At 53.4% G+C, this 15,251-nt stretch overlaps 1 protein-coding gene across 1 annotated transcript in view; it reads left to right on the forward strand.

Moving 5' to 3' along the window:
• Positions 1–1,755: 1,755 nt before the first annotated feature.
• dscaml1 (DS cell adhesion molecule like 1) overlaps positions 1,756–15,251 on the forward strand; it is a 164,420-nt gene continuing 150,924 nt past the window's right edge. Inside the window, exon 1 of the mRNA XM_088939931.1 lies at positions 1,756–1,943. Coding sequence (XP_088796057.1) covers positions 1,901–1,943 — 43 coding nt within the window. The 5' untranslated portion in view covers positions 1,756–1,900. The remainder of the gene's footprint in view (positions 1,944–15,251) is intronic.

Below are 15,251 nucleotides of genomic sequence, written 5' to 3' on the forward strand. Positions count from 1 at the left end.
CCCCTGGATTCTATCCCTTTTAAATGTCCAGGATAACTATCCACCCGGGGCCTGCTGGTGTCTAGGGTTATTTCTGCCCTGGGAGCTGTAACACGGGCGGGCCGGCGGCGCCCTGATGGGCAGCTGCCCGTGAGGAGTTGGGGGGGGGGGGGGGAAGCGGATAGAAAAATGGACGGGTGGGATCCATTCGTGTCCTTTTAAGCCGCACAGCCGCGAGAAAACGCAGCTCGGCTCTGCCGAGACCGGCAGCGGTGCGGGTCTAGCCCGGGCCTCCCGCGGTGCCGACAGGACCGGCTGCGCCGCCCGCCTCCTCGCGCGCCGCCCGAGCCCGCTCTTGGCACGCGGAGACGGCCGCCCTGCCGCGAGCTCGGGCTCTTTCACACCCCCGTCAGTCCGACCACCAGAGGTGAAACGTTCTCGCGCGAGGCTCAAAACAAAACAGAAACGACTGGATCCGCGCTGCCCCCGTCTTCACAAACCACGGGGAGTCTGTTTTCTGTGCCTCTTCAAGGACGGTAACCGAACCGGTCATCGCGACCGTCGCTACAGTTCTCCAAGGGTGACCGGGGACGCGCCGGGCACACCGCGCCGTACCGCGTCAACGAAATGTGGCATTTCGGGCTTTTGGATTCGAGGCGTTTTCGTAATAAAACCTTAAAACCTTCATCCGCCCCAGCCCGGACTGTGGGGGAACTAACGTCCCCGCCGGTGGCGCTCCGTGCCGCGGTCTCCGCTCCGCCGGCGGAGAGCGCTTCTTGGACGAGTGTCTGATCTCCCGGCTCCAGCTTTGACAGTCCGGGTCGCGCCTCCTCCCCGCTGCTCCGTCAGGCGGAAAGCCGTGATCCGGTCCGAGAACTTATTTCCAGGCGCCCGGTGCGCCGTTCCCCTCCCGGAAAGCACAGCGCAGCGCCGGCTCTCCGTGAAACACACACCGGGGCGAGTCTTCACTCTCAGTACCGCAGACGCGAGCGGCGATAGGTAACGTGCTGCAGACGTGCGCTTGTTACACCAGCAGTAACGACAACAGCAGTAATAATAATCACCATCATAATTCATATTAAAGCCACACTTTTTCATTTTGCCCGATCTGCCAGAGGCGTGCCGTGGAGGAGACGGGCGCCGCGCGGTCTTCCGTGGGCTCCCCGGCGCCCCACGCAGCCCGTCTCCGCTCGGGGGCTGCAGGAGATCCCCCCCAACGCCGGGGATACAACCAGTCCAGTCCAGTCCAGTCCAGTCCGCGTCGCAGCCTTCCCACCGCCGCACACAGGTGAGAGAGGCCGGCCGCCGCCTCCTCCCGACTCACCTGGGCGCCGGAGCCGGACAGGCGGCGGGGAGCCGCTACGAGCCGGGGCAAGGAGCCCACGAAAGTTGTATTCCCGCGGCGACAGGCGCGCAGGGAGTGTCTGCCCACCTTGCCTTGAGTTGGGGAGGAGGAGGAGGTGAAAACGCACCTGGCCGGAGTAAGGAGAGGGCGAGAAAGCACTCTGGTACGGGAGGGTGCAGCATGGTTTCTCGGTTCTCGCCGTGCGCCGTTATCTTGAAATCCGGCACTCCTCCTCCTCTTCCTCCCCTCTCTCTCTCTCTCTCCTCGCCCGCTCGCTCCTGCCCTGCGCAGCTCCCCTCCGCCGGTGGCTTATTAGAATAGCGGGGGCGGGGCCGGGGGGGGATGACGGCGGGGCGGGGGCGGGGCCGGCGGGGATGACGGCAGCGGGCGGGGGCGGGGCGGGGGCGGGGCCGGCGAGCCCCCGCACCTCGGCGCTGGCGAGCCGGGGACGGGGGCTGGAGAGATCGCCGGGGATCATCGTCACCACTCCAGCTAGGAGCTGCGCCGGGCCGATCACTGCGCGTCTCCTGTCGGCTTTGCACAACATTCCTGAGAAATACACCTGCTATTTATGGCATGTGGCTGGTAACTTTTTTCCTGCTGTATTCTTTACGAGAAGGTAAGTGGTACTTTGTTGGGGTATTTTTTCTCTCTCTCCTCCGGAGAGCCACAAGACGATCTTGTCATCGATACCGTCAAAACTGCGCTGAACTAACGAAGCCGAATGTGGACTCGGGGGGTGGTTGTCGCTCCTATTATCTCGTTAGCGCTAGCCTTCTCATTATCGCCCGGAATCGTCATCGTTGAAGAATTAAAAAAAAATTAAAGAATATTTTTTTTTAAAGAAAATAAGGGAGTGCTCACGGTGCGACCGGTTTTACCTGAGATAACAGTGTAGATAATAATAATTATTAATAATAATTATTATTATTATTACTGCTGCAATAATATTTATTTTTAAGAAGTGCGAATGGGGCCAATTAAGAACGAGGCAGGGCGCATGAAATTGTGCATTTCTTGATTTTGGTACACGCTCGTTTCCTCGTATTCCTTTCGAGCGATGACAGGGCTGGCGTTCGCCTGACACGGAGTTCCGAACAGGTTCAGAACGCGAAAACAGGACAAGAGCTCTCCACGGAGCAAAAACACACACACACACACATACACACAACATTGCGCTCGAAAGCTCCCGTTACAATCGGGTAATTCTGCAGCCTGTCTCTCGCAAACCGGGGGCAGAGAAGTGTGAGTTCGTTTTATTTTTTTCCCCCGATATATTTTTTTTTTTTAAAAAAAAGAAAGATCCGCCGCTGAAATCAGTGCGTCTTCTTTCTGCTGTCGTGCGTGCGTGTGCACATTCGGGGCTGAGCACACAACCCGACAAGCGCCGCACAAACTGCCGCTGTGTGTGCACGGAGCGGAGAATAGGCGCCAGAACGGTTGCGCTTTTTTTCCCCCCTGCTGCCTAATTTCATCTTTTTTTTTTCCTCTGTCTTCAGTAAAATAACAAAGGGGGAGGAGAGAGAGATGTAAACGATAGGACACGCCGAGTTCTCTCGCCCCTCTTCATTCTGCAGCCACGCCGTCCTGCAAAGGATTCCGATCGGCCTAAAAGTGACCCCCCCCCCCGGGAAAAAAACACACAATTTAAAATAAACCCAACCGGACCCGAGCTCGTCACCTCTGGCCCCGAGGAGCGCCCCGTTCAAAACACACCGCAAGCACGAAACGGGGCTGATTGGCAGGGAGCTTCGCCTCGGACTGTGCGCCTCTCCGGAGGTCGGTAGCGCGCTCGAATCCAGTCCCGCCGACCTCAGCCGTCAGTGCCCACCCCGAGTTCGCCTTTGCCCCCCCCCCCCGGGCCGAATTTGACGGTGGGGTCTGAGCTCACTGTGTGCGAACGAAAAGCCGAATCTGATTTTGCCGGCTCGTTTTTATTTTTTCAAATTTATTTGTGGTTCCCCGGCAGTGTTTACGAGATGTAATGGGTGTTTTTCGCTGTGGTGGGGAGAGGATATAAGTGGAGTATCGAGTCTTAAAGGGGGGGGGGAGGGGTTGTTATTTTAACGTCGATAACAGGGCAGCAAACTTTTAAACGCGGCGTCCTTCAAGTGTGGCCGGGCGTTTTTCTGCCGGTTTTTTTTTTTTTCCCCCTTAAAAAATGTCGATATCCGTTTTGAAACGAGACCGCTGCTCCGGGTTCCTCAGCGTTCTGCCTTAAAAAAAAAATGCCATTAAAAATTGATCTCAGCCGCGTCTCTCTTGGGACTGCGTGTTTTCCGAGCGAGCATTTCCACGGAGACCCGCGGCGCACGGCACATTTCTTCGCACTTTGTCGTTTTATTTAAAAAAAAAACCCACAACAAACTGTTCCCGATGCCGGTCCTCAAGTTGAGAATTATTACCGCGGTGAAGCCGATCGCGTCCTGCCTGCGCGCTACTGCTCGGCGAGGGGAAATGGTGTAGAGAGAGATAAAAAACGACATTTCGAACGAAATATAAGCTTTGGGGGGGGTAAAATCACAGGTGGGAGCCGGGACACGTTCGGACAAGTCCGCGAGTGGACCTGATCTCTAAAGGCCGGAGGGCGACCGAGACCCCTTTGTCAGACCGAGGGGTCGTCCTTGTATTGACATTAATTAAGCGGGCGTTTGCTGAATTATTCTTTCGCAAATATACATCCGAACATTAGATCGAATTTCGACATTTTTTTTTAAAAAAAACAAGGAAATTATGCCCTTCTTTATCAGTATTATGAAAGGACCCTAATCTTTTTTTTTTTGGTTAACACCGGGCTGAATTCGATTAAGTCGGCTGGCGATGGTTAATACAAAATAAAACTAACGATTACCGTACTACAGCCTGTACATGACAGGTCACTGATTTTTGTCCTTAATATAGCAGGCGCGCCGTTTTGACGGTATCTAGATTTGGTTTCTGCAAAATCTGCGTGGGAGTGCGAACGTATGAGCGTGACGAGTATTTTCGGGGTTTTGAGGGCAAGCCAATATTTGTTTTTGGGGTGGGTGTGTGTGGGTGGGGGGTTTTTTTTTCAGGGATCGCCGGCCGTCAGATCGCTCAAATTCGTGCGAGCCGGCCGCGATCTTATCCCGGCTTGAGCGGATTTCGCGAACAGTTTGCCTGAATTAAATTGGGAATTGAAATCCTTGGAAAGGAGAGGGGTTGGTTTGGGCAGCGGCTAGCCGCGACAATGTCGTTACGATTCCAAACAAACTAAAAAAAAAAAATCAGAATAATGTCCTTAAACGACAACGGTGATGCTTTTTTCGAAATATTAAAAGAGGACAATAATATTATACGTCGGTTAGCTATAATTGTGTCCTATTCAAAATCCAGAAATAAAAAAAAAATAGGCGTTCGTCGGCTGTCAGCCAAAAACCAGTTTTTCCCCCAAAACAAAGCTCAATAAAACCAAATTCCAAACTCCAAAGGGTGTTTTCAATTCGGACGGATTGCTCCCGCTGTTGGACACTCTTCAGCGTCGTCAGGAGCGTCGGTGTCAATATTGAGCTGACACCCCCTCTCCACGCAGAATCTGCAAGATGGGTTTCTGGGCATTTTCCCCTCGTCCTCGCCAGAACATCCCAGCTGCGTAATTAGCGAAGACACCCCCCCCCCGCACCAAAACAGAAGTAAACCAGGTCAGCGGCCAGAAGGGTCCGTGTACAGTATTTTTAAAAAGTCCCATCCCTCCCTCCCTCTCTCTCTCTCTCTCTCTCGCTGTTCAAATATGCGCCTTGATTTTGATCTCGTTTTTATTTGTCACCACAGGATTAGACCGCGAGATAAACACCTCGATCTGGCGTGTATGGCCCCGCGCAAGTGACACATCCTCTGTCGGCCGATGAATAAATATCGCGTTGTGGTTTGGAAACAGGAGGAGACAGTTACGGGGCGCCGTTGATCATGGCCGTGGAGCTGCACGGGTTCGTGGGGGGGCAGACCCGGTACGGCGCACGGGGGGTGGGGGGGGGTGCTCCGGCAGCCGTGACCTCTTCGCTCTCTCGGTTCTGCGTGTGGGTCCGTGGCAGTCCGCGTGTGAGGTTTTCTTCAGTCTCTGCAAACGAGAGCGGCACTGCGCTGTCTGTCCATCTGTCCCAACTACGGGGCTTCAATATGCATAATCATTATTATTATTATTATTATTATTATTATTAATAATAATTATAATAAGGGGGTACCTACAGCCAGAGAGGGATTAATCACTCACCTTCTCTTGTCGGGATTTTCCTCGTATTTTTTTATCTCCTCCTTGGAGACAGGGGCTCTGTCCCAGGGAGATTCTTCTCCAAGACAGGAAAAAAAAAACAAGTTTTATATTCCGGGAGGAGGCTCAGGATGTCCGGATTGAGCGTCCGATCTTTTTTTTTCAAACAACCTGACAAACAGCCCCCCTCTGGCGGCTTCAAGAGATCCACGCCCCCCGCGGAACTCTCTCCGCGGATTATATCAGGGGGGCTTCGTGGCCACCTGACGTATCTAGGTGACCGTGCGTGTGACCCAGGTGAAACACAGCAAGGCGCCGGGTGGTTTCGCGCTGCTGTTCGGGGGAAAGGGGTGAAGGCGAGGTTTGCGTGGCAGGACGCTGGGCGCGGCTTGGCGGCTCTCATGTTATCGACCCGCCCGTTTTCTAAAGCGCTTCATCCGGTTCAGGTTCAGGGTCGCGGGGGAGCCGGAGCCGAAACCGGCGGGCAACGGGCGCAAGACAGACAGGGCACAGACACACACGCCATGGACGGGACACCAGTCCCCCACAGGACACAGACACACACGCCATGGACGGGACACCAGTCCCCCACAGGGCACAGACACACACGCCATGGACGGGACACCAGTCCCCCACAGGGCACAGACACACACGCCATGGACGGGACACCAGTCCCCCACAGGACACAGACACACACGCCATGGACGGGACACCAGTCCCCCACAGGGCACAGACACACACGCCATGGACGGGACACCAGTCCCCCACAGGGCACAGACACACACGCCATGGACGGGACACCAGTCCGTCACAGGACACAGACACACACGCCATGGACGGGACACCAGTCCGTCACAGGACACACACAGACACACAGACCCTGGACGGGACACCAGTCCTCACAGGACACACACACACTCTGGACGTGACTTCTGTCCGTCACAGGACACACACAGACACACACACACACACCCTGGACGGGACACCAGTCGGTCACAGGACACACACAGACACACAAGGGCCAGTTACCCAGAACCAAATTAACACCCCAGCATGACATAGGACTGTGGGGAAACACCCCAGTTAAAGGGAGACCTCATATTTCTGTCCTGAAAAAGTAAACCAAGCAGCTCCGCTATTCCTGAGACGCTCACTACAAGGACAGCAGTAAAGGTTCGCCCGTGTGTCCCGTCAGTGGAAAGTTCCGGGTCTTTGGCTCAACAGCCTTTGGAGGGTCAATGGCAGTTCCGATGTCAGGTCAACGGCGTGAAAGGCGCTATATAAAATAAAGGCTACTCATTATATTTTCATTTCGAGTAATGTTATATATATATATAACTTCAGCACAAGATGAGACTTAACACTCGTAATGGCAACAAAGCCGCGAAAAATCGTTTTTATAGCAAGTGCGCTGGCATTTTATCGAACAGGCATCACATGGCTTCATCCCTCCCGCGGATCGAAGTGTTACCGAGACGTGCGATAAGCGTGAGATCTACAGCGTTAGCAATACAGGGGGCCCCGCTAAGAGATCTGGCTGCGTCCGTAAATAAAGAGACCTAGAAGTTGGCTCTATAGAGACAAACGACTTGTAAAGGAGAGTTCAGATCCGTAAGGGCTAATTAGATTGAGCTGCGGTCCCGGCACGCGGGTACACGCACAGAAAGTATGTATCGCTTATAAAGACATACATCAAAATAGACACGACAGGTGTGCTGTTAGTCCTGTAAATAGATCTGATGTGCTTTGGGCCGGAAGTGTGTTTTCACAGCGAGACTCGCAGTAACACGCTGCTTCTTGCGAGCCGCACTTAGCTGTGCGCCAGCACCCGATTCCGCAGCCAGGCTGAAAGGGTTAAAGGATAACACACATGCGGCAGCCCCGCTCGCCTGGAGATCGCCTCGGAGCCGGCGACCGTGGGGTGACGTCACCACCGCCGAACTCGCGGCTGGAGCGACGCAAGAGCGGGTCGGTGTGACGTGCGAGGAACGTAGTTCGCGTCAGTCGTGGAGGAGCGACGTCCGTGCGAAACGACCGATAACCGATCGGGGCGACTCGTGACGGGGACCCTCAGCGATCAAAGCGAAACCGCTTCACGCGTTGGGTGAAGGAGGAAAGGTTCACTCAGGGCTGCCGGGTTGCGGGTTCGGGACACTGCTGTTGGACCCCGAGTGAGGTTCCATACCCCAGTGGCTCCTGCCCCTACCCCCAAGCTGGAAGGACTGGTGTCCCATCAGGGTGGGGTGTGGTGTCTAGTCTGTTTAACACAACATATATCAGATAGTGCTCCTGTCCCAGGAGGCTCTGGTCTGACCTTTTTTTACTTTAGACGACCAGTTTGCACAACCTCACGCTTGAATTTAACACCTGGCTCAGCGCCCTGGTTTCAGTTCCTGGGGTGCTGTCTGTGTGGAGTTTGCACACACACACCAGGGCCAATTTTCCCAGCAGCCAGTTAACCTACTGGCATGTCTTCGGACTGTGGGAGAAAACCCAGGCGAACCCGGGGAGAACATGCAAACTCCACCCAGACAGCACCCCAGAAATCGAACCCAGGGCCCCAGCGCTGCGAGGCAGCTCTGCTAGGCACTATGCGGACCAACTCCACTAAGCTGACGTGTGGCTTATTATATTAACTGCAGCTGGTGTTTTGTAACGAGAGGAAGCTTTCTTATGGGAGACTCACTAAGACTCCATGCCAGGTGAGGAGTCACCAAACACTGGGATGTGTAAATGGACTCCCGTTCTATATCTGTTTGTCTTCTACAACTATTTAGACAGAGAAAAAGTCAGATCCTACCTGTTTCTCAGGAGCCATTATGAGCAGCAATAGAGTCTTATGTGGCTCTGTTTAATCCCCCATGACAAAGACAATGGCATTTGTCAAAATATAAACATTTTAAAACTAAATTTCCATTTTAAAAAAATGCCCTACACCATGCTCTCACTACAATAGCTAGTTATATCCCTGACATGTGGTGCTGTTTAGCTACTAACAGCAAGCAAGAGGATCCAATCAGCTTCCTCTATAGTTTGTAACCCTTCTAATACCCCTAGATACTGCGAGGCACCATACAGTGCAGTGTGTAGCGTCCAAAAGTTCACGGGCTCAGTTGAGTTGTGCTTCTAAGACTCCGCGACGGGTCGATTGCCATTGAGGTCACAGGACTAGAAACTGCAGCCATTCTTGAAGAAAGACATAAGGAGTCTTCCCCAGTTATTGAGCAAATCTTGCCAGCTTGTGTCTCCGAGATGGGGAGGTACTGGGTGAGAGGCGGTATGGAGTTTTGATCAGGGCTGTGGACTGGCGACGGGGGGGGGGGGGTTTGCGGGTTCATGTCCGCTGGTGCGGCACAGCCGTAGGTAAATCGGTTTAGCTAAAAGAAGCATCATAAAATGAAATAGTAATGAGAAAGCGAAGGGGAAAGAGAGGCCAGGTCACAAATCTGCCCGAGACACAGGGGGGGAGAGATAGAGGATAATGGAGTGGAATGATGAAGAGGAGCGAGGGCAAGGTGAAGAAATGGAGTAAGAGGAGTCAGAGGAGGGCAGGGGACCTCTCCTCTCGGTTTTGTTGTTGTCACCTGGCGCGGCAGGGAGAGAGACAGGAGGTGTCAGAGATCCAGCCCTAATGGAGATGGTAATCCAGAAATTTGATATTCAGCTCAGCTAAAAAATTCCCTCCTCTGATGCGGGGGAAAAAAAGAGGGTCCCCAGTGAATCCTGAAATAGCGGAGTTTTCACTGACATTGCAGAAAATTAAGGGGGAAAAAACCACTGGAATGGCAAACTGCTTCTCTGATTAGAAAGCCAGCCCCTGAAGCACACACTCGCACGAGCATCTGTTGGGACTCTGTTGAGCATCCCAGACTCCACTCTAAAGAAGCTATACAGACAGAGCGAAAACACATCATCTCGGGGCATACAGGTGGAAACAATGGTGTCATTTAGTTGCGAGAAAAGCTGTGTATGTGGTGGGCTATACCCCCAGATCGTAGGTAGTGTGGTCCTGCAACCTTGCAGTGCTGGCTAGGGCTCTGGGTTCAATTCCTGGGGCGCTGTCTGTGTGGAGTTTGCATGTTCTCCCTGTGCTCATGTGGGTTTCCTACAAGATCTCACGTATCCCCCCCACAGTCCGAAGACATGCTGGTGTGAGTGCGTGTGTCTGTGTCAGTATGTGGCCCTGTGATGGGCTGGCGTCCTTTCCAGGGTGTATCCTGTCTTGTGCCCATTGCTTGCTGGGATAGGCTTCGGCTCCCCCGCGATCCTGAATGGGAGAACGGCGTTAGGAAGTGTTTGGGTGGATCAACCGAATCCTGGCGCCCTGGTAGCTTTAACGTGGTGCGGCCTGTGTGCCTGAGGACTCCCATGCCTGAGCAGTAGCAGGTGAGCAGAGCAGAAGCCTTGAGAGACCTGGGGAGGGCGGTGTGAGGGAGCAGTCGATCCCCAAGCAGCGGTGTGTCAGTGTGCAGATCGAAACGTCACCTTGTAGGTGCCTGCAGCGATCGCTCTGTACACGTTGAGGCCTCTGTTCCGTCTGTCGTCACTGTTGACGTTATTGTTAGATCTTTCAATCCAGCTGGACTTACACCCCTTAAACCCCGAGAAAGGTCCAGTGTCGTTAGGGCCTACGGAGGAGGGAGACACTAGTGAGGAATGAAAAACGAGCTGAAACGACGTGCTGGCGATCGACTCCAAATCACTGATCACACGCTGTCTAGTGGCTGTTCCAGACACCAGAAGGATCGGAGTGATGGTGGTTGAGCGTTAGAAGAGTTTAAAGTGCAGCATGTCGATCGACCTCGTTCAAGTGGCGTTCACCCCTCTTTCTGCACAATTCGGAGTGAAAGTGCCCCGGGCCTACGCACACCTGGAAAGGGCTGGACGGACTGTCAGCATGGCTCTGGGACAATGTCACGGGCTGTGTCTCAGCCCAGCGCAGCGCCTGTGGCGGGAGCCGGGCAGAAGCGTCCGCTAACAGCGTCAGGCCCACCACCCTGCTGATCTGGGAGTCGGGTTAAAGGAACAGGCCTGGGATTCGACTCTACCAGCCCGTGGCGTGATGTTCTCACTCTTGCGTTTGAGGTCAGCGTGGGTAGAACTGGAGACCACCAACAGCAGGACACACTCGGGGTCTTCTGACCCGGTGGGTTGCCCCAGCGACCTCGTTGATCCAAAGGACCTGATCCGGCCGTTTCTTTAAAGACGCTTCAGCGGCACGGCAGGGCGGCTTGGTCCCTACTCCCGCCACCCTCGGCGTAAAGAGGCGTGCCCCGTTCTCGGCGTCGAACGCCCTTCCCCGCGCAGCCCGGCGCTTGCGTCCTCTGGCTTGCGTTTCACCGTCCGTGCTGAAGACCTCTCGCTGGGGTGCATTCTGCTCCGTTCAGGGCCGGGAAAAGGTTTTTGCAGGAGGATTTTCGCGGACAACTTGGAAGTCTCCGACCATCCCTGGAAGCAAGTCAAATCAATTACCGGCTCGATTAAGGAACCAAGGGTTCGGCTGGGATAGACACTAGGGCCCAGGAACAGGACTGGCAAGAAACAGTGTCCGTTCCCCTTCCGAAGCGCAGGAACGCCACAAGAGCGCAGGAAAGACTCTGCTGCATTCTTGATTTGTATTTCTCGATCTGCTCTCCAGTAGGAAGCAGTGTGTCAAGATGAGAGGCGAAAGACAACCGCATTATGCACGCTAGCCATGCATAGTCAATGCACGGGAGCATACATATTCATAACCCACTTCATGTCGAATGGAATGTGCAAATGTCGGAGCTGCGAGGAGCCGCGCTGTAGCAGGCGCACATGCATAAATTCACACCCAGGCTGCAGGGGGAAAATAAACCACAGCAACGTGCATTTGAATTGCGATGCATTACAGGGGCTTTTTTTTTGCCTGGCATATGCAGAAGACGCAGAGCGCGCCGAAGGACTTCCAGGGCTTTGCCACACCGCCGGCTGTTTTTAGAACAAAGGGAAATTGGGTTGTTTCATTCTGCGTTTCATTAGCGGCGCACAGGCGTCCAAATCCCTTTTTAATTCGGCTTCGGCGCACGGAACCTCTCTGGGGGTGCCTTCTCTGCCCTCCCCCCCCCTACGAAATACTCTTGATCTTGGCGGGGGTGTCATTTGGAGCCCCCGGGACCTGAGGCTGGTTCCCTAAGACCCGGCTGCGGCTCGAGGAGCTGGGCTTGAGGTCTTGAGGCTCTGCCCGGCGGTGGAGGTGGGCGGTTCAGGAACTCCTCTGGTACACCGTCGCGCGGCGTTTTGGATTCGGTCTGCCAGCGGACTGAATTGCGGGACCGCTTTGCGGGCGGAGCGAGCAGATCTCGTGAACCAAAGGGAGCTCTCGGAGGGGCCACTGAGGCCTCCCTCACCCCCCCCCCCCGCCACCTGGGCTCGGAAGCACCTCCCCGGGCCTCCCTCCTGCCTGGGTAACCCCACTCCTCCCCCTCTGCCCCGGGGGTCACTCCTCTCTCTGTAGCGGGGGTCCTGACCCCCTCGTCCTCCAGCCAGGGGGTCCGCACGGAGCCCAGAGGGTTAAGCCACAGTTTCGTACGCAGAACTGCTCCACAAACACTCCTATACACACGTTCCTCCTGGGCGATGTCACTGCTCGGGACATTGATAACGTTAGGGAAGGTTGTGACGGGGACCAGTCAGCTGTGGTGTGCAGAGGGATTTCAAATGAAAATTCAGCGCTCCAGTGCATATTTCAGCCCTGTGTAGTGTAGCACAAACTGAGAGGTGAGCTTTTATTTTCTCGTGCACAACATGGATCGCTCCAAAAAGCATGTTCTCACTGGGTGATCTTATGCCCTGGGAAACATATTTGTCAGTGTTAATAGTTCGAAGTAGCAGAATACCCAGTATCTTAAGTGAGCAAATAAGCTATAATATCTGAGCTCCCAGTTGCTGGGACAAACAAGTGTGCAATGAACGTAGCTGAGGAATCACTGACAAATTGACATAGCTGAACAAACATCAGGCTCTTTTATTACACTTCATAAATGAGTAAGTAACCTTGTTTTCTGCTGCACTTAAATCCCAAACAGCGCAGTGCTATTACAAGGCTGCCCTTGTACAGATCCAAACATTTCCTCGCGGAAAAAACGGAATGGCATGTCTGCACAGCCATGCATAACCACGCAGGGATTTTCACAATCAGCGTTCATGTACTGGATGTTCACGCAAGGAGAGCTTTGGAATTGTGGATCACAGGTTGAGAACAATGCGCAACGTCAACACGCACAGGCCATGCCACAGTAAGGCTACCAACGGGCAAGGATTCAATTTCTCCATCCATCCCTGTTCTCATCACTTTCTCCACTTCACAACTGCGGGAGAGCTGGAGCCTATCCCAGCATGCAATGGGCACAAGGCAGGATACACCCTGGATGGGACGCCAGCCCATCTCAGGGCACACACAGACACACACACTCAAACTTCCTTGGTTAGATTTGCCGACAAGTCGATCTCGAGCCAAACGTCAGGAGAGAACTTCTAGAGAAGCTAGTGAAGAAAAGATTACTTGGCAGAGAGTCGCAGACGCACAATCTGCATTTCCACGCGCGCACAAAGACCGCGCCACGGGATTCACCTGGACACACAATACAGCGCCACAGAATGACACTATATTTCCTGCACATTCTGCTTAACTGATGGACTGCTGGGTAGAGGCTGAGGGGAGGAGCTGATCACAATAAAAAGGTGTTATTTTTTGGTTGTGTATAATCTAGGGCTCTTCCTGCAGTATCCGTATTAATGCCATGAAAATGTTCTCTGTTCTGTTTGTTTCCTGGCTGTAAAACTATAGTTCCTTGTTATTTCATAACGCATATTCAGCAAGCAGCTGCCTGGTGGCTCAGTGGTCAGCATTGCTGCCTCACGGTGCTGGGGTTCAGGGTCCGATTCCTGGGGCGCTGTCTGTGTGGAGTCTGTATGTTCTGTGTTCACGTGGCTTTTCTCCAGGTGCTCTGGTTTCCTCCTACGGTCACATACAAACACGTTTTTTTTTACACAAAGTGTAGAATTCTTCCAATGGGTGCAAATCTGCACACACAAGCAGAGTCATGCACACACACACAGTCATGCACACACAAGCACAGTCATGCACACACAAGCAGAGTCATGCACACACAAGCAGAGTCACGCACACACACACAGTCATGCACACAACACACACAGTCATGCACACACACACAGTCATGCATACACAAGCACAGTCATGCACACACACAGTCATGCACACACACACAGTCATGCACACACAAGCAGAGTCATGCACACACACACAGTCATGTACACACAAGCAGAGTCATGGACACACACACAGTCATGCACACACAAGCAGAGTCATGCACACACACACACAGAGTCATGCACACACACACAGTCATGCACACACACACAGTCATGCACACACAAGCACAGTCATGCTCACACACACAGTCATGCACACACAAGCACAGTCATGCACACACAAGCACAGTCATGCACACACACAGAGTCATGCGCACACACACACCGTCTTGCACACACACCGTCTTGCACACACACGCACAGTCATGCACACACAAGCACAGTCATGCACACACACAGTCATGCACACACACACACACAGTTATGCACTTCCGATCAGTGTGTTGGTGGCACACTGGTAGACCAAGGCTGCCTTGTGGGCATTGGACAGGCCTCAGAAAAGCCTTCTAGTCCCCCCCCCTCGCTCTGCCTGTGGGCTCGTGATCCAGGATAAGACTGGGATGAGGAGAAAGCCACTCCTGCTGGGAGATTATGGATATAGCAATCTTTGTTATGGGAGCTTTATGGATTGTGGAAGTGTGCCAGTGACCCACAGCAGGGAGGAGGGGAGACCAGTATTCTCCAGTACAACTACTGGTTAGACAAAGAGAGCCAGCAGCTATAACACTCCACAACTCCCAGCTGGCAGCCCCACTGGAGCTCAGCAGATGTGAGCCTGGCCAGTACCTGGATGGGAGACTCCTGGGAAAGCTGAGGCTGCTGCTGGAAACCCTCTGGGAATTGGGGGAGAGCATGCAAACTCCACACAAAGGATTGTGGGAGTAGGGAACAAGCTTCCAGAGGACACAACCATAGGACACAAGTTGGAACTACACAGCAAAACAAGAGGCACCTCTTTACACAAAGAGTTGTGGAAGTGTGGAACAGGCTACCGTAGGAATCAAACCCGGGGCCCCAGCACTGGGAGGTGGCAGTGTTACCCACTGTGCCACCTTCACCACCTGTGTGCCTAGTGTAAATGTGCACTCTCCTGCAATCTGTTGAGCTTTGTAGACCTGCATGAAAGAGAGAGTAGAGAGTAGCACATTGATTGCTCTGTGCTCTTCCTCATGTTACTTCAATTATACCATCAAGATTCCAGTAAAACAAACAAGTGCGTAGAAAAAGGTTAAACCTGTATTCTTGGGGATGAGCAAACTTCCTTGCCTGTCTGGTGCGATGGATGTGCTGGGCTCAATTTCCTTTCAGTGCTGATTAATCAGTAACGATTCTCGCAGGGTTTCACCTGCAATCGCCTCAATCTAGGTCTTTCTGTCCCTCTGGTAGGAAACACTACCCGAAAAATCATTTCACTTCCACTCTCCAATCAATCCGACAGTGGCCGAGTTCCTCTGAAGCAAAGATTTCAGATACAGGTCGAGGGCTGTTGTCAGATAGAGAAGT

This window comes from Atractosteus spatula, chromosome 22, assembly GCF_055471065.1.
Source record: "Atractosteus spatula isolate fAtrSpa1 chromosome 22, fAtrSpa1.hap1, whole genome shotgun sequence".
Taxonomy (NCBI): domain Eukaryota; kingdom Metazoa; phylum Chordata; class Actinopteri; order Semionotiformes; family Lepisosteidae; genus Atractosteus; species Atractosteus spatula.